Source organism: Synchiropus splendidus, chromosome 4 (genome assembly GCF_027744825.2).
Source record: "Synchiropus splendidus isolate RoL2022-P1 chromosome 4, RoL_Sspl_1.0, whole genome shotgun sequence".
Classification (NCBI taxonomy): domain Eukaryota; kingdom Metazoa; phylum Chordata; class Actinopteri; order Syngnathiformes; family Callionymidae; genus Synchiropus; species Synchiropus splendidus.
In genome coordinates, this window is record NC_071337.1 from 18,894,857 (window position 1) to 18,921,605 (window position 26,749).

The 26,749-nt window shown below is 42.4% G+C and overlaps 1 protein-coding gene and 1 long non-coding RNA gene across 2 annotated transcripts; one reads left to right on the forward strand and one right to left on the reverse strand.

Moving 5' to 3' along the window:
- Nucleotides 1-13,155, reverse strand: LOC128757614 (uncharacterized). The gene is made up of 3 exons (XR_008414391.1): nucleotides 13,066-13,155; nucleotides 11,931-12,030; nucleotides 1-43 (listed from the first exon to the last, which is right to left on the reverse strand). It is a non-coding gene; the product is annotated as an uncharacterized LOC128757614 (long non-coding RNA).
- LOC128757613 (monocarboxylate transporter 2-like) lies at nucleotides 7,116-26,537 on the forward strand. The gene is made up of 5 exons (XM_053863046.1): nucleotides 7,116-7,399; nucleotides 17,020-17,258; nucleotides 20,875-21,018; nucleotides 21,365-22,168; nucleotides 22,548-26,537. The coding sequence occupies exons 2-5, from the start codon at nucleotides 17,045-17,047 to the stop codon at nucleotides 22,826-22,828; spliced, it is 1,443 nt and encodes a 480-aa protein (XP_053719021.1). The 5' UTR covers nucleotides 7,116-7,399; nucleotides 17,020-17,044; the 3' UTR covers nucleotides 22,829-26,537.
- Nucleotides 26,538-26,749: the final 212 nt, after the last annotated feature.

Genomic DNA, 26,749 nt, shown 5'->3' on the forward strand with positions numbered 1-26,749 from the left:
TAATAACATTTTTCGTTGTTGGTCGACATCTCTCTGTTTCAGTCTGAGGAAAGAAAATATGTTGAATGAGTCACATTAGGTAGCTGCTAGTTTAATACAGCACGGTAAATGATGAACGGGAGCTGTACTGACCTGTTGGAATTTGTCATGATTTGCCACACCCACCATACTAGCAATACCAAGACAAATTACTGTTTAATTCTGTCTTTTTTTTTTCAATTCACTCGGATTTGTGGCAGTGGAAAATTCCATGAGTCAGACACACTTAATAAGCTTCATATGAGCGTAGGGAAATTAGAATTTCTCCTTAGAATCACACCTAGCTGTCTACATGTATTTTTAAAATCCAGTCTTAGCCAGACTGAGGCAGTAATTTGGTTTAGTGTTATGTAACCGTGGCCGCTGGCGTCTTTGTAACAAATCATATAACAAGACACTGTTTTATGTAATGACAATAATAACAATAATGACAATAACGTGGCACAGCGAGCTGCTAGCTAAACACGCTATGTGCGGACAATACAGGTCATGGACCAAACACTTCGATATGAAGTGAGTTACAAAAGATCAGTAAGTAGAACCATGGGTAACCAGCCTCAGTGGTCACCTTGCTGGGATTCAAACCCACAACTCCCATCTCCCTCCAGCTAGCAATCCATTTAACATGCAACCTTAGAAAAAAATCTATACTTATTGGTTTACAGATTCTCATGACTCACAGATGCATCATCATCACAACAGCGCCACCAACAGCCCCCACTGCTTTGTGGCTCTCACATTCCTCTGCCAGTGAAATCACACTTTTTCCCTTATTTGTTTGGTTACAGTGGCGCCAGCTAGATAGATGTTGAGTTGGCCTTGAGTCAACTCCCCTCTCATACACCGTGATCAACCCAACCCCACTAGCTGAGCCAGTCTGGGAGGTATGTTAAGCTGTCCATCGTGCTGTACAGATGCTGGAGTGCCAGCTATTGCTGCCAGTGGCCGGCGTCCAGACATTATACTCAGAATAGCAACGGTGCTGAAAAATGCCGACCCAGCAAGCCGACCTCCAGGTGTCACTCTGCGCCAGAGAAAACATTCAACAAGGTATGCGAGCGTGTGAGGGCTGCTCACAAAATATTGCTTACATAAACCTGGCCAGTACAGAAAACATAGAAGGCTTCGAGTTTGAGCAAAAAAAATGTGAGGGTTTATTTTCTTTTCTTTTCATTCATGAGCGCTGATTATACCCAAACAGTTTCCAAGTGAAGAATGATGTATTTTCAATGATTTGTGGATATTCACCTACATCCGGCCTCACAAACATACATTTTTGGGGTCAAAACTCTGAGAGCAGAGTCAGACTTGTTTGGTTTTGGGGTCTTCCTGGTTGGTAATAAACGTATGGATCTGTTAGAGGACATTGTTTCTTGGCACGAAATGATTCCATTTTCATAATGGGCTTGAGGGTCAGTCCACTTTTTGGAAGTGGCTGTTGAAGAGCACAACTCTCCCCTTGTGTCGAGACAGTCCGGGACCTCCTACCAGCCCTTCTCACAGGTCATGGGGGTTGCCATTGTTCCAAATGTGACTAATGATTTGCGAGGTTAGCTCCAGCTGACTTCTCACTGCAGGTGTTTTCACTGGCCAACACAGCAGCATTTGTCCAACCTGTCAGACTTGCGTGTTTGAGTGTGTGTGTGTGTGGTGGATTTTGATGGGTGGCTGAGAAGGTCCAAAGTGGCCTGCGCTGTGTGGCCACCACCAATTACAAGGCTTTAACAACATGTCTGCTGTGCGCAGCTGAAGGGGGCATTGACGCTCAGAATTACTGGCATGACTGAGTCTGGTGAGGACGGCTTTGTCAACCTGGGTCCTCTCACACCGTCACCTCACTCACCGCAGCACACACACACACACACACACACACACACACATGCGGCCTTCACACTTTGCTCAACCAAACTGTGATGGTGACGCTTCACCCAAAACAAGCAAACTCACTGAAATTTGCTTCCCTCATGTAGGACGCTGCTCCGGGCCGAACATCGATTTCATTATCTCTCACCCTGCGGTGGAATTGCGACTCGTTTGTCACCTAATTATTTGCTAGTTCTCATTGAACTTGAGCACTTTCAACAATAATTAGGCGGCTGCCTGCAGACGGCTCAATATCCAATCCCACCTCCCAATCAACCTCCTTTTCTGACGCTCGATAAATCGTGCCGCCACGTCTGGGTCAGTGTTTCAGGGAAGCTGGAACGGTTGGCCAAAGTCCGAAAACCTGAAAACATGCCTCTTTAATCTGCGTTAAGACTTGAAATATTTCATTTCAAATGAACTGTGGCTCAAGCATAGCATGACATTCGAATGCAAAGCTTGAAAAGATTGAAAAACGTATTGAGAAAGTTATTGGTGAAGTTGGTATCGGAGACGTTAAACATAATAATATGTACTTTTTAGGTTTAGGTTTAACTGCCTTGAAAGTGATGTTCTTCTTTTAAATGCTCCCAAAAAACTATATGAAGTAGTGTCAGACTCAAACTTATAATTTTAATAATATATTCTTGAAAAAACACAGTTGTTAAAATACTGTAGTTATATTGCTTTGGAGGATGACATTTACAGTATCTTTTGAATCAGGATTTAGTGTTTCGCTTATAATATCACTATATCACTATATCACTTTTTTATGTTACAAAATCTATTTCTCTGTTTAGATCACTGTTGGTTCTTCAACCATTCAAAATTTAAAAACATCGTTTTTTATTTCTCCCGCTTATCTTTTGAGGCATTTTTATGGTCAATAAATGAATCGCACTCATAGTTAAAATACTGTAGTTATATTGCTTTTGAGGATGACATACAGTATATCTTTTGAATCAGGATTTAGCGTAATCAATTATATATATACATTTTTTTATGTTACAAAATATCCCATATTCAACCAAAAGTCAAAAACTCTGTCTCCCACTGATCTTTTGAGGCATTTTAATGGTCAATAAATGAATCGCACTAGAGAGCATTGTGGGAGTCTCTCCAGTATTGCATTGAATATACATGCAAAATACAGTTGTTTTTGGAGCCCTGTTACTTTTCACCCAGGCAACAGCCAACCTGGACCCCCCCTTGGACTGAGTGCCCCCCACCAGGGACCCCCCACCACTGTGTCATCCTCACCCCCTCCCTCAGGAGGAACCAGCAGAGCATCCAGTGGTGATAAAGAAAGCACAGCTGTTTAAACAGTCAGAGCGTATCCAGAGGGGGCCTGAAGACTTTGTCTTCATTTAGCTGATTCACATTTCTGTATTTCGTGTTTGTCACCTGTGAAACAAAAAAGGGTTCTAGCTTAATCAAACCCCACTCTACAAAACAAATATTTATATTACAAATATAAATACATATTTGTGGCAAAGAATTACCAATGCTGCGATCATGCTAAATGACGCTAATGCTATGTAGCAACATTTTAAATGCAGAACTACTTAAAAAGAATCTTTTTTTCCATTTAAACCTAATCTTGACTGTATTTCTGTATGAAATGAGTGTGTGCATGTGTGTGTTTGAGTCAGCACATCCTTGAGGGCACTTTTGCTTTTGAGGGCAACACAAGTTTAAGTCTTATTTTGAGGAATAAAAAAATCTAAGTGGGTCATGATAATTGAGTTTAAGTTTGTATTGGTTGCATTGGTTTTGGATGGTTAGTTTTAGGGCAAGAGACTTGAGAAAGCATGATGTCAATGAACGGTGCCCACAAAGAGAGGAATATGTCTATGTCTATGTGTGTGTGTATATTTATATGCTTTTAATGTTATATGTCTGTTATGTATGTGGACATAGTTTGTGCATGTGTGCGACTGCACTGCAGAAGTGAGTGTCTGGGTGTAGATAAGTCGAAAGTGTGAACGTTTTGAGACTGGTTGTAGATGTTTGTATGTTGTTGTATGTCAAAGTTCTTGAATGGATGTAAATAACTCATGAAAGTAACAAATATTGTGGTTGATTTAATTTGAGGATTTAGTTTTAGACATACAAATCTGATCTCACAAACGTTTGTGGTGAAACAGTCCATACAAACATTAGATCCCATTTTAGTTTGAATGGTGCTATCAGTGCGAGTTAGAAATCTGACACTTTGATTTGAGATTATTCAGATTAGATTATCTCCTCTGTGTGTTATCAGCGGAGGAGGGAGTGTGGGGTGACGGTAGGGGGGAGTTTTCACCTTCTGGCTCTCACCTCTGCTCCCCCCACACCTATCACACACAAACCTCCCGCTGCACATGATTGTCCTCCTCTCCAGGACTATTGTTCTGTGACTGTTGACCCATGTCACCTGTCCTGAGGTGGCCTGCTAAGATCTGGACACATTGATACCCAAAGACTTCAGGATCAACAAGTACAGTACTTCAGTGGGTGCTGACTCCAGAATAGTGGCACCTTGCCCTGGGACACTTCAGGCCTCCAGCATGAACTTGTGCATTGTGTGTTTCAGTGTGTGTGTGTTTATGTGAGTAGTAAACCTGGACTATATGCATGTGATGAGTGTTGTATATGAAGTGTTTGGCAGCCAGACGTTTATGTGTCTGTGGGACTATGTAGACTGAACATATCTGTTCTTCGCTGCTGCCCGTCTTGTGCCTGCACAGGAGCCCAAGTGGCGTGTGTGTGTATACAAATGGTTGAGTGATGCTCTCGCTGCCACTAAACATTGGGGCCCAGCATGGGCGGCCTGGCTAAAATAAAGAGATTAACAGTGACCTCTAGTGGACGTCATCGCTGCTACTTTTACCCCTGTCGATTACCTGTTGAGTAGGAAGATAAATCATCATCAAATATAGTATTGGATTTATTCATTTGTAAAATTATTATCGTGAATGCACCTTTGACTCATTTTTCATCCATTGAATAAATGTAGTCTTTTCATCATCACAAGACAAAATGTGTCATGTATTAGATTTTAATCAGTCATTAATTCGGAGGTAAAAGTTTTTGACTTAATATTAATATTTTCATGGCATAAACGGTGAATTTTAGGCATAATATCCATGTGTTCATATTATACATTATTTTTATTGTTTAATTATGAGTTAATTAACTTTGATAACAGTATATCAATTTGGTTTTTTTTCTTCTAATCCAGGCTGAACTATAAAAGTAAAATATCTATCACTGATATGACTGTCTCATTTACTTATCAATCTCTTATTTGTTTAGTATGCATTTTTGTTCTATAAAATCAAATTTGTTATTTTGTACAGTTTAATTTAGTTACTTCATATTTCTCTGGTGAAAACATTTCCACATAAAGTTTCATAAAATGTTAAATAATTGTTTTAAAATTTTCATTTTTAATAGCTATGACAGTCATTATCATTTCATTTATTATACAATATACAATATTCATGTTTCTTGATTAGTAAACATGGATAGAAAATATTTTTATACAAAGTTTTTCAAAATATATCCACTTTCCCCTGCTTCACATTCATGTTTCTAATCTCAGCGAGGGAAAGTCAATGTTGGTGTTGTTAGCCTGCCTGATAGCTCCAAGGTGGATGGATGGATTTCATTGCAAGTTCCTTGTGGGGCAACGGATGAATGATGCATTTTGGATTAGAACCTGGAACCAGGAATACTCTTTGGGCTTTAACAACAGAAGCTCTACTAATGTTCTTCTTCGATCATCAATGTTCTTTGTTCCAGAATACTGCTGTCACTTGCTGTCTAATTGCGCTACTGCAGTATTAAGTTTGGCAACAATGAAAGTTCAAAATATCCATTTATACAGAGAACGTAAATGGCAACAAATGGCTTGACAGAGGTCTGCACTCTTTGCTTTTCCAATTTACAGCAACTCAACAGCCTTTTTTGCCCCCCATTCTTTTCCTTTCTTTTAACACCGCCATCTGGTGCTTGCTTCAATCATAAATCTGTGTTTCATCATGTTTTCACTTTAAGCTACATTCAAAGGAACTCTGGACTGCTGGCTTAACACGATCCGGGTCCACTGGGACAAAGAGATTGGGATTAATGAGTTGTTCCTTCCTTCTGACTGGACTTAAGCCAACATCACAACGACCAGCGTGATCCATTTGACCACAAACTACCTTTAAAAAAAAAAAAAAAACGTATCCTCAATTGTCTCCCTCCATCCTATGTGAGAGGTTTTCGTTTACATTTTGGGAGCGTCTGATGTGGATGACCTCGCTGCACGTCTGTCACTCTGAGCTAATAGTCAACATTCGACAGCACCAAGTTCTGACGCTTGTCATAGAAGCGGCTCACCAGCTGTGAGAGGTGTTTGCCCACCGGAGTTCTAACTTGGATTAACCTGGGCTGAACAGGTGGCGCCATCAGATTTTTATCTTGAGAGCTTCCCAGACACGGGTTCCCACAACACTTCTTTGGAAATCGACCTTCTTCATCCTCCCTGGTCACACCACGTCATGTCCTCCTTTATCACTGTGCCTCAAAAAGTTTGAGACATCATCAAGGTGGAACTACTTTGATCATGTCCAGTGTAATGATGTCCTGTCCTACTCCGCATTAGATGACTGCAATTAGATTACCTTTTCCAAACAGTAATTAACCTATAGTTACTCACACAAGTACTAACCTGTTTCTGCTGTCTCACACTTTTGCTTAAAGAATCGTGTCTTCACAGCTGAATGTTTAGTATATACAGGGGAAACAAGTCAAATGTTCAGAGGTTGGCATTGATTTTATTTTATGATATTGATTTATTTTAATATTATCCTGTAACAAGTACTTTCCAATAAAGTACTTGTTGCATCAGTGTTGCATCAGAGTGTGCTGTCTGTCCACCATCCATTCACCCATCTATCCATCCATCAGTTCAAACATCCCAAGACCTCCCTCCCAGGCTCTCAGCCGGCCAGGTACTGACCACTGCTGACTTGAACAAGGAGTCAAAATGTTTTGGCAATTCGACATACATACATAAATATTAAATTCATTTTTGTATAAAAAAAAATTTTTATTTGACAAAAAACGGTTTTATTTTTGTAACGTGGACGCTCCGCGCCTAGTGACGTCACCGCTGGTGGCGCGATCCCGGACGCTGCGCTGCTTTGAAACTGACAAGTCAGGTTGGATGACGTCACGTCACCATTGTCCGGAAAAATATTCAGGACGCGCGCCTTTGAACGTCCTCGCTTTAATAACAACGCCGTTGAGGGGCGCCGCAGAAGAAGAAGACGCGTCGTTCAGGATCAGCTTTGAGTCCAAAATAGCACCGGCAGCAGCACCGCCCTCTGCTCCCACTCCACGTCACGCAGCTCAGCAGGAAATTTAAACACACGTTGGTCCAGAGACACAACACACGCGCGCACACACGCATCTCTGTGCTCCAAGGTCAGCGGTGCGTTCAGTGGAAACTCCGTTCGCAGCGAAGGTAAGGGCACCTAACGTGGCTGTTGAAGAAAGTGCGTCTCGCTGATGATGATGATGACGGTGAAGATGATGATGAGGGGGGATTATCAGATTTCCCACACGATACAAACGCGATGAATGACAGGAGCCCTGTGCCTGCGCAGGATGTCGGAATGAATTCAGCGTTGCGTTCAGGAGCCTGTCGGCGAAATCCCGGCGCGCGAAAGAATTCCCCAATGGTCGCTGAAATGGGATAAAATATTAATGGCAGCTATTTGTGGAAAGTGGCTGGTGTAGGCCCGGGGCAGCCGGCGGCTTCATCCAGTCCCGTCCTTACATCAGCAGCATCAGATGGCTTCTTATTTGGGCTGCAGTGCTGAAGAATCACTCCACGCTGTTGCATCACCGCGGTTCCTGAAGGGGGTTTACACGTCCTCACAGAACTGGACCCGTTTTCTGCGCTTTAATGAAAGTGGAAGTGTGCTCGCAGTCTGCTCACGTCCTTGTTAAGTTGCCGTTGGGATGACACTATTGTAGTTCGTTATAGCAATAAAACATCCCTGTCATGGTTGAAGGTGTGCTTAAGTTTGAACTTCCTCTGTGTTTTCTTGACTGGACAACTGGTCCTGTCTTGACAGGTGTGAGTCTGTCAACTGTTTGCACCATTTCATTAAATAAGAAATGGTTTTGTGTCATCAGCGCGGACACGAAAACAGAGAAAAACAGGCAAGTGACTGAGGATGAAGGATCCAGGCAGCTCAGAAGTCCTGTGCTCTGACTCACTTTTCCTCACTCAGTGGTCCTTAGGCTTCGACACCACAAGGTTGACCCCAGCTTGCACCACCCTGGTACCCCCCACAGCAGAACACCAAAGGTAGTATTGGTGTCAAGTCGACCATAGTTACCCTGGATGCTAAAACACCACCCTTATCCACAACCTCATAACTGGACTTTCCTCGTACTTATTGCTGGTTTCTGTTATTGGGGATGCCACAAAGGGGTCAGCATTGTGAGGACCATTGTATTGAACCCAAAACCCCATAGAGTGGGGGTCACGAGCAGGTTGCAGGTTGCTTCACCCTTTACCCACAGAGGAAACCGTGGTATAGTCAAAGTGCTGCTGTTAAGGTTAAGAGAACATTGCATCATTCTGACTAAATTGTCTCATAAAAAGTTTGTACTCAAACCTTAACCATCTAACAAGGCACTTCTCAGGCCTGTAATGTTCACCCTCTCGTGTGACATTCTCGTTCTACTCGTTTCCGTGAATATTCACGCTGATGACAGCCACCAGAAATCAAAACCAATTTCCATGGCTGTCAGTGAAGCTCAAGTGTGAGACCTTCAAACTAGTTTCCGAGCGGGATGTTTGTTGTAAACACAAACCTGTTTGGTGCAGACAAAAGCACCTGACAATGTTCTCCAAATGCGTTTTATAGACTTCAGGAATTCACGGATAGTTTTGCCACCGTGTTGCTAAAACACCTTCGAAAGCCTTCAAGGGCTTGAGAACTTAAATGTTGCTGCTTTGAACGTGTTTGATTTGTTTTGTCTCAGTGAGAGTCTGTAATCAGTTCCAACATCCAAGTGAGAATCACAGAAAGAAGGACTCACACGCAAAGAAAATGTGGCTCCTCAGAGCAGTTGTTCTGAAAAGTTTGCCATTGTGCTTCTTAAGTTCATACTAGAGAAACTATTACAATTACAACTTTGAGCTCAGAGGCAGGTTGAGTTACTTTCATTTCTGAATCATTTAAAAGCTTGAGACACATTCAAGCTTTTGCCATTAAATGTTAGACACGAAAACAAGGACAGCGGTTTGACCCATTACTTAACTGAACAGTTTGTCTAAATCAGTTGTGAAATTTGTTTATTTTAATCCATAGACATGGAGCAGTTCCCCGTCATAAGAATGGACATGTGAGTCATCAAAGCAGCCTGGGATTCATAACATGAAGCTATAGCCAAATGATTGGATTCACTCCACACTATGTATTTATGGACAAAGGGGCATCAAACTACTGCCATTTTCGGTGCCTGTCAACGTGGTCAGTGCAACGCTTCCTTGTTGGCTTCCGCTCTATTTGCATGGCCGGTTTCAAGTTTCACATGGCGCGCCTCAACCTGCCTCACAGAGTCAGGTGAACAAAGTCTTTACCCAGAAGGAAGGTGTGCTTCTTTGAAAGTTTAGAATGTGGGTGTTGCCAGCTGACGTGGCAAGGTGAGGCAGGTCACTGTAGGGCATTGTCTCCTAGGAAGGAGGTCGTACGACCTTGTCATGGCTGCCTTGTGATGAGTGAATATGTAAATGAAAGCAGATCGGTTGCCATGACATCTCACAGCAACCAGATATAAACCTAACCTTTGCTAATCGTGCCACGAAGTGTGTACTCATGGAGATATTTGGCTTCCTGTGTCAACATTAACGTGAACTGTCATTTAGTGGTGACTGGTGACACGGTTAAATGTCGAGAATGTTCTTAATAACAGCAGACTTTCCCTTCATTGGAATTACCGCCACTCCGTGACACACAGTGACGGGATGATGTCATGGCAGGTCTCTTGTGAAAGATACTGAACGGTGACCTCAAAACTAGGACAGTTTGTGCCATTCATTTTGCCACTATTGTTTATGTCAAGTTCTCGTGCACTTGTTTTGTCCTTAACATGTCAGGTTCTCACAGAATAACAGATTTGCTATCAATATATTGTATATTATTAATGACCTTAATGGACGATGTCGACCCTTCCAGATCTTTATGTAGAGATATGAAGCTTAAGTCATAGTAATGATTGATCTTGTGAAAGCTGATGCCAACCTGAGAGTCTTGATGCCTTCTTAGTCATTGTCATGACGGATTTTAAGACCAATATTAAGTCATTACTTTGAATGACAACTTGTGTGCTCTTCGGGTGGTGACACTCACTGAAGTTGTCATATCAAAGGTGACATTATCTCGTTCATGTTTCATAGAGACTGAGAAAGACTAGGACACTCAGTAAGGTGCCTTCATGAACAAGTGATATCCGAATGACTGGTCAGAGTAATGGACTGTTGAGGACACTTGTGTAAGTCTGCAAATGAGAGTGACATAACTGTGGATGGCACCATAACTATAATTCTTTGTGACAGCTAATGTCACCACTAAGCACACACTCCTCATCACACTGTCGACACATGAAAATACAATTTTATATCTTCATCCTATTTAAGTCAAGGTTATATTAAGGTCAGGTGTCTCTGGTGTGCCGACACACTTTGTAATAATTCTGACCTTAGATTAGAAATGACCAAATTAACCATGCTTTGTGGCGATTTCTTAAACGTTGAGCCGTGTCAAATAAACATCACGCATGTGACGGGCAGAGCTGCCTCGACCTCCGTGAAGCATGTGATGTGGGTATTTGCGTCAGTGTTGTCGTGTTGCTGTAGAGAACGTACAAGTTGAGTCAACATCACGAGAGCTTTTGGATCGAGTTAATGTTGAACCCTAAGCTCATGTTGCCATAACGTCTTGTCTTGTGATACTCAGGTGGAGGTGAGCGGAGGGGGAGCGTCCGAGGGTGTCGAGTTGACCGTGAAGGTCGAGTGTTTCTTTGTGAAGTAGCAAAACCAGTTTATTAAAGCTGCGTTTGTATGTTTAGCTCATGTTAAATGTGGCCATTGTTGGAGATGCAGGCTCCTGCTGACAGACTGGTGGTTTGTCTACTCAACGTGACTTTCAATGACTATTTAGGTACATGTTTACAAAGTGTTTTGCACATAATTTAACCAACATGATAAGCTGCTCGATAAATATCTTAATGTGTTTATGTTCTGTTTGCGAACATATAGTAAGTACATACTGCTCAGGAGTGATCTGGATTCCTGCACAACATTATTAAGCTGCACCTGTATCATCAAAGCAGCGTGGCTGACACCATTAAGGCATCAATTTCAGAATACCAGACGTGTCAAACTGATGACACATGTGGAGGGGATTATAATGAACTATGGCCCTCAGGTGATTGCTCCTGAACACTCAATACGCCAAGTCTCACAATGCACTGCAACAGTGCAAGCTTTAATAAGTGTTTATTACAATGAGAAGAGCCAAAACTTTAAGAGAATGTGAGTGCATGTTTGAGAGACTGTGTCTCCCAGGAGACCTGGCAACACCTCTGAATTCCCCCTGAAGAGCTTGAGGTTTCTGGTAGTGTGAAGTCGAGACCGCTTTATTCCAGGTGCTGCCCCTGCTATCCAGCGTGTTATAAATGTATTATGGCGGGTAGATTCCAATGTAGCCTCCCATTCTCTGTTGCTGATATTGTGACGTCATAGACCTCTCAGTTTCACCCTGCCTGCTCTCTCCAGTCTGTTGAGTTACACTAGTAGTCGGTGGCACGTGTTGCCTTGACATCATTCCACTATTTCACTTACAAATGAGCTTGTTTTTTTATTGTATTAGGTTATGCCACACTTACTTGCTACGTCTCACAGCTCAGGTACAACTCAAAAGAAGTGTGTGTTCCCAGTCTCCCCCTCCCACTTGCTTTGCAAATACCTGACCCACCTCAATAGGCAGCATTCATCCGACCGACCGTCGCTGTTTTCCCTCTCAAGCCGAACTGGGTCAAGGAGAACTCGCAGAGCCACAGAAGGACTTCTCACATCTAAACGTAACAACACAAATGTGGCAAATCAATGTGCAAGAAAAGATTAACACATTGATATTCACTCACTCTGATTCAGCGGCACAGTAACCAATAGAGATTCATAGTCCTGTTGCCAGCACACCAACCCCCTTATATGACTTGTAAAACAAGTAAAACCAGCAATGAAAAATGAACTGGCTTAATTGTGATGAATTTTCACTCAACCGGTTTGTAATGAAAGTGGTCATGACAATCACATTACTTCAACGGAAGCTACTATCATGATGAGCTTGCATCTATCCAAACATGTCTAACAACAGCTCAGAAATGCTTTGCTATCACTTTGTAGAAACTCATCATCTTCTTCTTTCTCTTTCGACTTCTCCCTTCAGCGGTGGCCACAGCAGATCATCTTCCTCCATCTCACCCTGTCCTCTGCTTCCTCTTCTCTTACACCTACAAACCTCATGTCCTCCTTCACCTCGTCCATAAAGCTCCTCTTTGGCCTTCCTCTCCACCTTCTGCCTGGCAGGTCCAACCTCAACATCTTCCTACCAATGAACTGGCTCTCTCTCCTCTGTACATGTCCAAACCATCTCCATCTAGCCTCTCTGACTTTGTCTCCTAAACACCTGACCACATGTGCTGTCCCTCTGATCTACTGCTTCCTGGTCACTCCCAGAGAGAACCTCGGCATCTTCATCTCTGCTACCTCAGTAGCTCAGTTCAAGGATGGCACTACATGTGTGGCACTGTCCTTCTGAAGAACGGTGCTTCAGCTTGGTCTCAAGCCCGAACGCACTATTGTTTGCGGCTTTTACACGTTACAGGCTTTGGAGAATTTTCATGGCTGCCATATTGTCAGCCGAAGGATGTTCAACGTCCAGCACAGGGACTATTGTGGCCCACAATTTAATTTAATTGGCCCTTGGCTTCATCCATAAAATGGATTACTAAAGTGCAGATCTCTCCGATCTAAACGCCAAAAAAAACAGGACATACCAAGACTTCAAACCACCACATGCCTTAATGTTAAATCGTATTTCTACTTACTTTTGGGGTAAAAAGGTGTCAGTATTCACAAATAAGCGTTGGTGGCGCAGCTTTATGGTGCTTTTATGTAACTAGCTGTATCCTTTCAAAATCTTGAAGTGAGGTGGACATCTGAATTTGAAAATGGACCCTTTCAAGAAACAAACCCTGCTGTGTGGTATTTGTTTAAGGTCCAATCATAGCCCTCAGAATCTGACTTGAGAAAAACATTTTGAAGAAGTGTCTGCAACACTCATGAACCAGGTGGTTACGTGTAGAATCGCTGTGTCTGCGTAATGCCCTCTGAGAATGCCTCCATTGAAACTTTTAATTGCTTTCAGTTTGACTGCAAAACCTCAACTTGAAGTGTATAATTGAAATCACCTCCTCGCCCGGTTAATGAAGCTCTCTGATGAGATCGCCGGTCGATACAAATGGAGGTATAAAGAGGCAGAATTTTGGAATCAAGCGCAAACTTGTTTTTTTAAGCGATGGCTGGTGCGATCAATCGGAGGTCAAGAGGTCACACTGAGGGAAATGGAAGGAGAAAGTCTCCCTGCAGGGGTGATATTGGCGTCTGCTGACTTAAATTCGACCAGATTTACTCCAAAAAAAAAAAAGAAGAAAAGTCCCCTCTGAGCCGTCAGTCTTCATATTTGCGCCATCACTTTAAGCTTCTTATGGCGCCTTCATACATCGTCGTCACGTTCGATCAATCAAAGTCGCTATCTCGCGAGTGTGGACACTGTAATCTGATTAGCCAGGATTAGAGCCAGTGGAGTGGACTGTGTGGAGGACGATGTCGTCTGTAATTTCAAGCAAAAGAGCAAAGAGAGATTTGTTGTGTTTTTACGTCTCAACATTGTGGCAAACACTATTTTTGTAGATTTTAAATAATCCCTCCTGGATTGTGGCTAAGTACCTTATATTCACTTGAGTTGGAATGGACAGCATGAAGGATGGTTCTAGATACAGTAGGTGATGGTGGGGGAGGGTGACTTGTTGTGGCAGGAAGAGGATCTATTCTTGAACTGTGGTGTCCTGTCTCAGATCAAGAACATAGACATAGTGGTCAAATGATGACTCAATTGTCGGTGGGTGTAATAGTCTTATAGATTTATTAGCTGAACTGTGATGACACCCGAGTCATTTGTTGTCTATACCCTCAGCACAAATGTCACAAAACTAGTGTTAGCAGTCGGAGTAGAAGTCGGAGTGAAATTCCCTAAACCTTCCCAGACACCTTAAGACAGTTTGGTCAGAGATCCGACACCTCACCACTTCACTTGGCTGGTCTCTCTCTCTCAGGCTCCTGCTGCAGATGTTGTGTTTGTGTATCAGCAACTTGATCTTGACCAGGCAGCAGCAGGGAAGAGAAGCACAATCGCTTACTGATGACATGGACAGCTACCACGCCAGGACGGCGAGATTCAGTGTCCATGAGAATATATTTTGGAAGTTTTTTTTGTCTTTTTCCCAGAGACTATGATCCAATCGTGCATCTGGGAGTTTGAGGCTGTGGCAGACAACACAGAAATAGGAGCAGAAGAACAAGGACACTGATAACACTGGGAGAAATTCCTATCCAAAAAGTTGCTCTGCTTATATTTAAAATAAAAAAACATACACAATTAAGCCAAGCATTTCCCGTTGGTGATATTTAATAGATAATACTGTAACATCTTTCTAGGAAGACGTCCAACATACAAAGCACAGCTACAAGGCTTAAGGCCTTACAAGGAAGTAACCGAGTCATGATTTATATTTCAAACAGAAAGTAATAGCAGGGCTGCTAATAGTTTCTCTTCAACAGTTAAATAGTTGCAGTGAAAGGATTTTTCTTCCAACTCGACAAGACTGGACAATGTGAGCAGCTGCCTTGAGCAGGAGGTGGGATCTGGTTGGACCAGTTACCTGAATGCATGTGTAAATCAAACTGCATCACTTTCCTGCCGGGACAGCAACCCTGAGATTTGTCTCGAGACTCCTTTTAGCTATGACATAGTACCTCGTCGTCCATATTATCAATGATGTCCCAGATCATCATGATATAAAGTGAATCCCTTCATGGTAATAGCATATGTCATAGTGCTTATGTAATATCACTTTCACACTGGAAACAATGAGTTTACTAGCCGGTTTGGAACATGCTGCCACCTTCATATGACGCTTTCAAAATGACAAAAAATCACTCTCATCCCATGTTGAGACGCTGCTTGGCAGAAGTCTCATGAGACATGTGACTGTATGGTTCCAAAAACCATAGACATTTCACTCAGATCATGTTGTGATTAGGCTAGCAACTATAGGAGATGATTACCAAGGACACACATGCTAGTCAAATGATCATTCAAAGTGATCGTCTTGCCATGCAGGTTTAGCAATTTACATGTATTTTGGGATTTCAAATGAGTCCCAAAGCAATGAAGTTGTATTTGTTCATTCACTGAATAATATTTGTTAGGTTGGCAGTGTCCATCTTTACGGTGTTTCTACTTAATACCACACATAGTCTACGAAGGCCTTCGAGCCTTCATAGACTTGGCCTTGCAGCATTCATCGACAACCTTTGGTCTTCAGGCATTCACTATTCACCTTAGAGCATCCATGCCAGTCGCTACACTTTCAAGTGCACGGGCTTTTTAGTCACTGCAACATTGCAACACATCAGGCCTTCACACACAATAGTGCGCCTCTCAACACCTATTCCTCTTATGGTTTTTAAGTTGTCCCGTTTTCACCTTCAAGCCCTGAGGTTTTGTTTTGTGGGGATAAAGTGAGGACATTATTCTCTGACAGGACGCGATGTAAATGCAAATATAATATGATCGAATCTAATCTACCTGACCTACAGTCTTCAAAAATACAGAAGTGACAAACATTTGCCGCCTCACATCACCTAGGTGGTCATAATATAGAGCTCTCTGTTGTCACTACAATGCAAGCCAGTGTGTGATGTTCAGTCGTGCTGGTAACATGCTGATGAGAGTTGCATCACAAATGTAATTAAGGAGCTTGGTTTGTGCTCTGCGGCTTGTAAAGGCCGCCTGCTTTCCGCTCCACTGCAGGCTCGAGTGTTCGAGTGGGTGAATGGGGTAGTGCTACATGTCTTCTCGGGTAGTAATATGACGACATCGCTTCTCTAGTGTTGTCGGCGTTTGCTTACCGTTCTCCCGGACACACAGCTGCTGCCACATCCTCCTTCCGTGTGTGTGTGTGTGTGATTGTAGTTGTGACCTGGATTGTTCTCTGGAGTGTCACATTCACAGGAGCCTTCTTTTAACTCATAACATCTTGTTACCGATCATTTGATCAGTTAACCTAACGTCTCAGTGGAGCCCAGGAGAGAATTTTGGTATGGGAGGACGTGGGAGGGCACTCCAGAACGCATTCAAGCTCGACCAGACCTCACGAAGTCTGTGACCGAACTAGTGAAGAAATCATTTCCTGGCTATGCGGGTACTATAGCTCCAAGGGTCTCGAGTCTGTTTGCTACTGTGAAGTATCTTGCATGAAGATGCCAGAAATGTTATTCTCATTTCACACCTGGAAGAGCCCTTGCGTTGGTAGCATCTGTCCTCCACCACTGAGAGAGTCTGCTCTGTAAGTGCGCCACCCCTCACGACCAGTCTCACTCTATAGTTCAGCGTTGGTTCTGCAAAGCATTTCCTGTTACGCCACCAAGTTCATGAATCACTTCCTAGTCGATGTGAGTGCTCATTTCACGCCAACTGCCATTCCTCTGAGCCTTCACTCCATGCTCCTCGCGTCCACATTGTGTCGCTAACAAACTGACTAAGGCTGACTGGAACTTAAACCTTTGGATGAAGGCTATTTTGCGTCTATTTCGACGAGCTACTAACCAGATGTGCGAATGACGAGCTTGGTTTTAGCGCCTGCCTTGTTTGTGGAAGGACTCATCTCAACTCTCATATCACTGGATGGACTTTAATGTTGCGCCTTCTCTTTCCACAGGGAGAAGTCTTGAGCTGGGCCAGAGATGCCGGCCCCACCAGGTCCCCCCGCCGTACCCCCGCCAGATGGTGGATGGGGGTGGGCCGTGGTCTTTGGATCGTTTATATCCATAGGCTTCTCCTATGCCTTCCCCAAAGCCATCACTGTGTTCTTCAAAGACATCCAGATCATCTTTGATGCCTCCAGCAGTCAGGTGGCCTGGATCTCCTCCATCATGCTGGCTGTCATGTATGCTGCAGGTGAGTCCAAGGTTAATGTACCATGAACTACACTGTGTTAATATAAACATATACTGTGAACAAATGAATCAACTGACTCAGAAAGAAAACCTTCTGAAATTCAGTATATTCAAGGTGCATACTTCTATTTGAATACAGATGAAACTGGAAACCTTCATTTCCTTCATTTAACGTTACAATCCAGGAACTCTGGTCTTGAAGAACTACTTTAAAAATACAGTGGTACCTCGGTTCTTGACCACAATCCGTTCCAGACGGTGATTTGTTCTGAATCTGAATCGATTTTTATACGCGTTATACACAATAACAAAGCGCGTTGTGGGTCAGCTGTTCAGTCCGCGCACGTTATGTTTTTTCCAGCTTTTTTTCGGGGGCGTTCAAGTTTTGGATTTTCATTCGAAATCCGAAGCGAAAAGATCTCGAAATTTTTGTTCTTCTCTAACTCCGATTTGTTCGAAAACCGAGGTACCACTGTAACTGCAATGCATTTATTTTCCATGATAGAAGTTTGAATCATATAAAATAATGGAATAAATATAGTGTAGAAGTGTAAAATAGAATAAACAGAAGAGAATCTAAAGAATCTAAATGTTAAATACGTCCAGGATGTTCATCCCAGGTCCGCAGTAACTGAACTGATAGAACTGAAATAGATGTTGACACTTCATCAATGGCTTAGTCGTGGTGACATGACTTAATACCACCACACCCAGCAGTGTGTGTTGTCGCCTTCACCTGCTGTGTTTGCTACATTGTGCTGCACCACGCCGACCATCTGTCCCCGGCATAATCCTCGTGTCACTCCATCATCTGCTGCTGCTGCAATCTGCTCTGATCACTTCCTGCGGGCGGATTCAGGCTATCAATGTTTCCAGCAGTTTCTCTTCATCCTAAATCCTGCTGCTCTACGCATACACTCAAATAATCAGCATTTATTGGGGCAAGGTTTATGTGAGCAGATTGGTGTGTTTGCTAAATCAGGTTACTGTCACACAGCTATAATCCAATAATTTTTTTTTTTAGAAATCATTTTTCATAAAGTCACTGCAGGCTGGAGTCTCTCTCATCTAGTTGGAGTAGGAGTTCTTTATTTTTAAACTTTTTGAATTCACCACTCTCACATCTATGTGAACCTACCAAAAGGTAAACAACAACACATCCTCACTGCTCCACATCCTCACTCCCATATATTTACGTCATATATTGACATTGTGAAAGTTGCCTTTTGCGTCCTATACTGATGAAAACGGCAGATTTCAGCGCCGCATGTTGATGCCTTGGCAGCGCAACACGTGAAAAAAGGCGGAGGGATTAGGGTAAACCATGGGATGGTGCTCTACTCATTCTATGCTTTATAGTGTGTCAGATTGCTATTTAAAGGCCATCAAACGGCTGTGTGTTTTAGTCACAGTGACTTTCAGTACCGTCACTAAGGAGGATAGCAACGTAAGGGGTTCTAAATGGCAACTGACATCCAGTCTTCTTCCCCGCGCTTGTGCATTCTAACGCTCTGCGGCGAGTCCATCCTCACCTGTGCACTGTTTTACGTTGAAGTCTGCTTTTTTTCTTCATAAGTCCACTTTCCCAGCGTCAATATATTAGGTCATGGGAGTGGGGAATAGCAGTGAAGACTGTTTGCTTCTATCAACACAGTCATTTTAACAAGATTTAAATGACCAAAAACACAAACTGAAAAAGGTCAAATGAAAATGCAAAACTATGTAACTTATGTTATCTCTTATAGCGCACCAGTTTTGCCTTTTATAAATTAGATATCATCCCATGTTCTTATTTAAACTGTTAGCCAGGAAAAACATTTTGTCAACTTCATCTGCTCTGTGTTAAGATTGGCATACAGTCCCTAATTTCCTTCGTCTGCATCATTTTATTCTGCTTTTGAATAGATATTTGATAAATATTTATCATTCATTTGCTCAGATTGCTTCATAACAGTAATTACTGTCTGTGTGTTTCACATTTTAGAGTGCATTTAGTTGCTCTGCATTTAGTTTTTAGCCAACTACTGAACAAGGAAAGTAAATCTTGAGTGAGTGTAAATAAAGGATTGAACCTTGAAACACATGCAAATGTTCTCGCACACACAAACATCATAATAATAGTTCAGAGTGCTGGAGGTTGGACTCCTATAATGGGCTGGAGAGGACCGATGTGGTCCTTTTCTGTCATTCTAGTCATGCAAGACACGGGCCTGATCTGATCTAAGATGGAGTGTCATTGTAAATAACATCAGATATGTGATGTCATTGTTGCCTTGTGAATGAAAGTGATGAAGAACTCAATCTCAAAATACTGCATCCAAGTGTTTCTAATATTTATTGAGCCCCTTTATAATTCCTGTGTTCTCGCAGGTCTCCAAGGCCCGTGACTAGAGCTAAGAGTAGGAATGAAGTCGAAACTCTCAGGTCTCTCTTCATGGCACAACAACACAGTCCACAAGACTGAACTGGTTCACACGCAAATGTGAAGTGGCCATGGTGAGGCCTCAGATGGGGTTGGAGGTCAGATCTGTCCCTTTTACCCTTGAAAAACCCCAAGAAATTGCTGATTAATATATTAAAACAATGAGGAATAGAAACAAGGGAGGACATTGAATTAATAAATGAAGAATATATAACGCATTGGAAATAATTTTGTGAATGTCACATGACTCTTCACACTTGCCTCAGATGACTGAGCAAAAACAGAAACAACATTCTATGTTCTAGATCCAGAAAACACATCAACCTCTTTTAATACATATATTATTTGGTTAAAAAAATGAACAATGAGAAGTTTCACTGTATAAAAAAGCTACACTGACTTCATAGTCAGTCAAAAACATCAGAGCACTGGAGTCAACAACACACACCTTATTAACTTCACTACTTGAGGCCATGTGCTGCCTGGCACCGCAGGACCTGGTAGAGTTCTGGCTGTGAGTGAGGAGAACTTTCGTCTGGGTTTAGCCTGAAAATGTAAAAAATGGGCAAAACGCTGTGAGGGAACAGAGGTTAGAAAATTCAGACTCAAAGCATCTTGTCTCATCATTAGTAGTTATTTATCATGAGCTATTTCATTATTTAACATGCATAGGATTCTGATAAAATGCTGTGTAGTAAAGTTACGCCATGTTATAAAACACTATGGTGATGAAATGCAGCATTTTTATCCCAAATGAGGAAGTAACACAACATTGTATGTAACAACGTTATGACACAATGATGGGTAATAGTGCACAGTAGGCTATAAAGCAAAGTGACATCACAACAAAACATTGGCCAATTGGTCAAATTAGGAATAATAGTTTGAAGAATTACCACCGGTATTGTTTTCTTTATCATGTAAAAACAAAGCAAGCAACAAAATACAGCATAATGTTTAACGTGCTGTTCAATGTACTCGCTCACTGATGGAAATCTTTCCTTTCACTGTGTCGACTTTTAGTTTTGCTACTTAGTCTCACCTTCCACACTGATCTGACTGGAACAGCACCAGGGTGTTAAAATGAAAGCCGCTGCTATAAGGAGCTGATCTCGCTACCGTGCCGATCTAACCAGATTAACTTTCACTCAATGCTGTTTACTACTGCTGACGCCGATTGTCTCTCTGGCTCCAGGTCCCATCAGCAGCATCCTGGTCAACACGTATGGCTGCCGGCCCGTTGTCATGATTGGGGGCATCTTCTGCGCTGTCGGAATGATCGCCGCGTCCTTCTGCACCAACGTGCTCCAGCTCTACATGTGCATCGGCGTCATTAGCGGTAAGTCTATTAAAAGCCACTTAAACCCTTTCGACTTCACCAGATTAACTTCCATTAAGTAGCTGGCTAAAAATAGAGGTGCGTCTGTTTAGCTAGTGCTGTTTACAGTCTGTTTCACAAGTCAGATCTGATTCACAAATTGTATGTCATTTCCTAAGAATGATTTAATTGTAAAGTTCTCCTATGAAGGACTGGAGTTACTGGACATACATAAAAATCTGCTTTTAAAAACAGAAATGTATGAAGAAAAATGACAGAAAGAACAGAATAATAAAGCGAAATATGCAGTTAGCATCACCGCAGAGTCTCTAAAGTACCGGTACCACTGCTGCCTCTCTCCCTGCAGGAATTGGTCTTGCCTTCAACCTCCAGCCGGCGCTAACTATGATCGGAAAGTACTTCTATAAAAGGAGACCTCTTGCTAATGGACTGGCCATGACAGGCAGTCCAGTGTTCCTCAGCACGCTGGCCCCCCTGAATCAGTACCTCTTCAACAAGTTTGGCTGGCGAGGGAGCTTCCTCATCCTGGGCGGTTTGTTGCTGAACTGCTGTGTGGCTGGCTCCCTCATGAGGCCTCTCAAACCTCCGCCTGGCGAGGCCAAGAAGGAAGAAAAGGAACCTGATGCTACTGTGGCCAAAAAAGAGAAGCTGTCCGCGTGGCAGATTGTAAACAAATACCTGGACTTGACACTCTTCACACACCGGGGCTTCCTCATCTACCTTTCGGGCAACTGCATTATGTTCCTGGGATTTTTTGCGCCCATCGTCTTTCTGGCTGCGTATGCCAAGAACATGGGTGTGGATGAGTACTCGGCTGCCTTTCTCCTCTCCATCCTTGCATTCACCGACATGGTTGCAAGGCCTTCGATGGGGTTGCTGGCAAACACCCGCTGGATCAGACCACGGATCCAGTACTTCTTCTGCTTCGCCGTGCTCTACAATGGAGTTTGCCACATCCTGTGCCCAGTGGCGCAAAGTTACTCTGGACTGGTGGTGTACGCTATCTTCTTTGGGTTTGCCTTTGGCATGGTGAGCTCGGTCCTGTTTGAGACCTTAATGGACCTTGTTGGGGCTCCAAGGTTCTCCAGCGCTGTAGGACTTACCACCATTGTGGAATGCTGCCCGGTGCTTATTGGTCCCCCAATAGCAGGTAAGTCTTTTAATAATGTCCAATATAATGTGTCAGTTTGAGTCTTTAAACTTAAAATCTCCCATGTTCTACAGTTTATGGATTCTGTATTTGACAGTCCTCTGACCTCACATTAGAAGACTTGCTCATGTCAGTCAAGATACATCTAATTTCACCATGGTTTCTGGATCTCCGGTGCAACTTGACACCAAAGATTTTACGCATCTGACCTGATTAAGTGCAGTCGTGATGACCCGCGTAACATTTGAATCGGCACGACAAACTATATCATATTGCTATATATTTTCACCAAATATCATTTGCTTGCATTGCATTTGGGGATCCATGTCAGGACTTCTTTTATAGGTTGATATAAATCAAAACCTCCTCTGCTTTACAGGAAAGCTGGTGGACGCCACCGGGGATTACAAGGTGATGTATCTCTTCTGTGGCGGTGTCGTCATTCTGGCCAGTATTTGGCTCTTCATCGGAAACTTCATCAACTACAGACTACTGGCACGAGAACGCAAGTATGCAGAGCAATACAAACAGACGAACACGGAAGATCCTGACAAAGCCCAAGAAAAGAAGGATGACCTGAAGGATTCCCAGGACCTTGTGGACATTGTTTCCGACAACCAAACCGATGGTGAACCGATGCAGCGGGAAACCAACATCTAGCGTTGCACCGTCCATCACATTTGATCAACTGAGCCAAGAAGGCCCTCCAGGTGCTCCAACGGCCACTTTGAAACTCACTTCTAGTCAACTGCCAGTGTTGTGTGAGACTGTCATGGTATAGCTAAGACAAACGCTGCGTGAATGTGTACGGCAAACTGTATTTTCTGTCCTGCTACGTTTAAATGGGAATTGAAAGAAGAGGGTGATCACAGTGTTAAAATTTCAGAACTAATTCAGATTGAATATTTGCAATAATTTATTGGCCCTGTACTTTCCTTCAGATTTTGAAACCAAATATCTTTGGCGATAAGGTGTAGTCGGACAGAAAGGTTATAAACAGCGTATGAATGTGCACTCACAACTGTATTGTCAGTCTTGCAAAGATCAAACCGCGACACTGAACAAAGAAAAAAAAACTGCAGACTTAAAAGACGATCTGTTGAAAATTCATTCCATTAGCCTTCACTGAATGTGCAAAATGTTTCCTTTGTCCTTGACCCTTTACATGCGCCGTTCATTTGTTGTGCACCAAAGCAATCGACTGTGAGGACATGATACGACCAACCTTGTCTCTTAGCCTCTGGAACTGACCCGCAAAAACTTGACAAAGTACAGTGTTTCCCTCAAACCAAGTGTCTTGCCACCCATAATTCATTCATTCAAAACTAAACGTATCCCGCTCTCACTGAATGGTGTCACCGCTGCCTACTCTACCAACTAGGAGGCACAGTAGAAGCCTACTGGCTCATTTGAATGGGTGGTGCATACTATAAAAAACTCCCATGAAATCGGGTGATTCTGTCTGTATTGGGTGCACATTCATTCTAAACTATTCTTAACTGAGCAATTCATCTTAAAGCTGGGACCTCACCCTTTTTGGTCTCATCATGACCACATGAAAAAACAATCCATGTTTGTCAGTTCCTTATAGCACTTTATTGCTTCCAAAGGTTTCTGCCAAGCGTTTCACCAACCATTTTCCTCTTCTTTTCTGAAGTAAGGTACTAGTGTAATTTTGTACAGACAGAACGCAAAGGACGGACCTACTAGATTAGCCAACAATCATGGCCTGACAGCAGAGATGCGTGACTATGGTCAATATTTTTTCCCACTTTGAACCAGAGCTACTGTTGGCCCTCCCACTCACGGTCAACGGCTCTATTCTCATTCTCTCATTGCTGCCACAGATAAGTCCATTCTCAGGTGTGCACTGTAAAATCCACCGTCGTCCATTGGTCTGCTGTTTCCTGCTACTGGCCCGATCAATAGATGCACTCAATGGATTTCAAAGTGGCGCATTAAGACTTTATATATTCCTTATGAAACTCAGAAAAGCCCCATCGCATCCCTTGATTTTGTTTCGTGATGTACATCAGGTTATTTTGACTGTTATACCGACGGACCATTTACTTTGTACAACTGCTGCAATGACATTGAAATCTGTGTGAATGTAACTTCCTGTCAGCCTTAACACTGTTTCAGCGACCAAAACTCATCTAGATTTAGCTGCACAGAGAATCAGGTATCTGTCTTTTGCTCACTGTCTGTGATGCCTTAACACACATGAAGGGAATATGAGGCGGTAATCATTTCAACTGTTGAAGTGGAAAGGGTTTGAAATTTGGAAGTACGACAGCGTATGAAGAGGTGACACTTTGGTGAAACACAACCTGTTAGCCGGGAGCAAATATTTTCCAAATGAACACTTACAGCTTCCCTCAGCCATGTCCTCATTTACTGAAGACCTCCATCTTCAGCTCCGTGAAATTGTTGAATGTTGAAGGGGTTCTTGGATTTTTCGATGGTCTCGTCCGAGTTCTTGAATATAGCAGGCAGTAAAACAAATGCAGATGTGGTTTGGACAGTTTTGAACTTAGAGATCCTGATCCTTATCACTGCCACTTTAGTGATCAGAGATGAAGGTCTGATTGACAAGTATAACTCTAGCATACAGCGGTGGATAAAAGCTTGAGGACACCCCAGGCTTTCTACTGGCAGGACCTCTAAATAGTCATTCCGTTTTCAACACATCAGAATCTGAAAACTTTATTATTCCCAAGGGAAATTATGTTCGTAACATGCTCTGTACACAACATATCACAATAAAATGAAAAATAAATTATATTATAAAGTGCAAAAAGTAATACAAAAGAGCTGAGAAACAATTCTCTCATTCTCAAACATTCTCTCCAATTTGTTGACTGGACGATGTTGAAAACTGACATGTTGAAACGGTTAAGAATATAGTTTTGTTGGTTTTTGCTGACAAATGAATAAACATTAATATTGTAATCAATTTTAATGGTGTCCAAATACATGGTAAAACAGCGATTTCTCAATTGTTGCTGCAGTTCCTATCTCATCGGCTTGAAAAGGTGGCATCAATTGCTCAATAAAAATAGATGTTTTTGTTCCCCTTTCCAATTCTCATCATGCAACAGCCTGGTTTTGTCAGTGGCCCTCATACGCTGTCGTACACGATGGAATGAAAAATGTATTTTCAATGTATTTGTGTTGTTGTTTTTGTATCAGTGTGCATTTGCGTGGTAATGGAATAGTATTCTGTGTATCTAATACTCTTGTAGACAAAAAAAACCATGTAAAGCTAAATTATTTTTGCTAATAATGAGAAAAAATAATTTAAACTAAAGCTTAAAAAAAATAAATTTAATGAAAATGGTTGTGACATAGCTAGCAATTTGAATCAGCCTCACTAGTCATTGTCACACGTCCTGCTTCTATTTTTTTTTACCTTGTATTGTGCTGCTGATTATTTTGCAGCGGAAGCAATAACATAGTTGCTACTCTGGCGTCATTGCCACGCTGATGTGACTAGCGGAAGATAAAAGCAAATTTCCAAAGTGTCAACCCTGTTGATGACGCACCCAGGCTGATATGTTAAGCTGTATTGATCAGCCTCTAAAGTTGGGGAGTGTTGGACGTCACTTTTGTGTTTCAAACATTTGTGGCATTGTGGGTACGAATTATATGCCTAAAAACTGCACCCATCTGTCTTTAATATGTCTTTGTTTGCGTTTAACTGAGATTAGAAATTAAACTGAGCAGCGCAAGTGTCCCAAGGTTAATGTCTGAGGCATTGGTGCAGAAGGTTGGGGGTTTGAATCCAGTGACTGTAGTAGCCAGTGTGCTGCTCCAAGATGTACTTGACTCTTTACTATTGCAACTTGGGCATGAACATATGCTGCATCAGCAAGTTGGGTGAACAAATAGCTCAACTCTCTGAACTATTTATAACACCCCCTTCCAAACACCAAGGAAACCTCTAGGTTCTTCACTGCGTGTGGCAGTATGGAGATGTAATTTACGGTCTACGCAAAACTACTCGACAAATTTTCCTCTGCAAATTTTCTGGAAATCCGCACAAATGTGCTCCAACAGTTCTGCGAGGTCAAAGAAGTGGTGGTCATAATGTGTAGTGTGTCTGGTTGGGGTTAAACAGGACGAAAGGAGGCTGGTCACCAACAGCGTTTGCACTGATGTAAATACATTTCAGTTTCAACGTGCAGTCATGTGACGTTTATGTGTCAAACCCTTTCAAGATTAAATTATATTCTGAATTTGAAGCAATCATGCTGAGTATTCTGATGCTGGAATTGTCTTCCTCACTTTCAAGATGTACAATGTGAAGTATGTCAAATTTGAAGTTTGAATGCAACACTGCTGCTTTAATGAAGTCACTTTGGAACAATGTTGTCGAGTCTGTCTGATGACTATAGACACTGTGATGCACCTAATACACATCAAGCCAGCAGTCGACAGCGTGGGAATTTACTAGCACGACTTTTAAAATGTATTTGCCGACACAGCTTTTTCTCAAGAAAGACACTGAAACTGCCAGTTAAATTGAGTGATTTAAACAAATAAATATACTACCATTGCATTACTTACTTAGAAAAAACA

Bases quoted from the DNA above. Each gene is read 5' to 3' on its own strand.
- LOC128757613 (XM_053863046.1), top strand. From the start codon at position 17,045: ATGCCGGCCCCACCAGGTCCCCCCGCCGTACCCCCGCCAGATGGTGGA. The intron at 17,259-20,874 runs GTGAGTCCAAGG...CTCTGGCTCCAG, and splicing joins GGCTGTCATGTATGCTGCAG to GTCCCATCAGCAGCATCCTG. The intron at 21,019-21,364 runs GTAAGTCTATTA...CTCTCCCTGCAG, and splicing joins GTGCATCGGCGTCATTAGCG to GAATTGGTCTTGCCTTCAAC.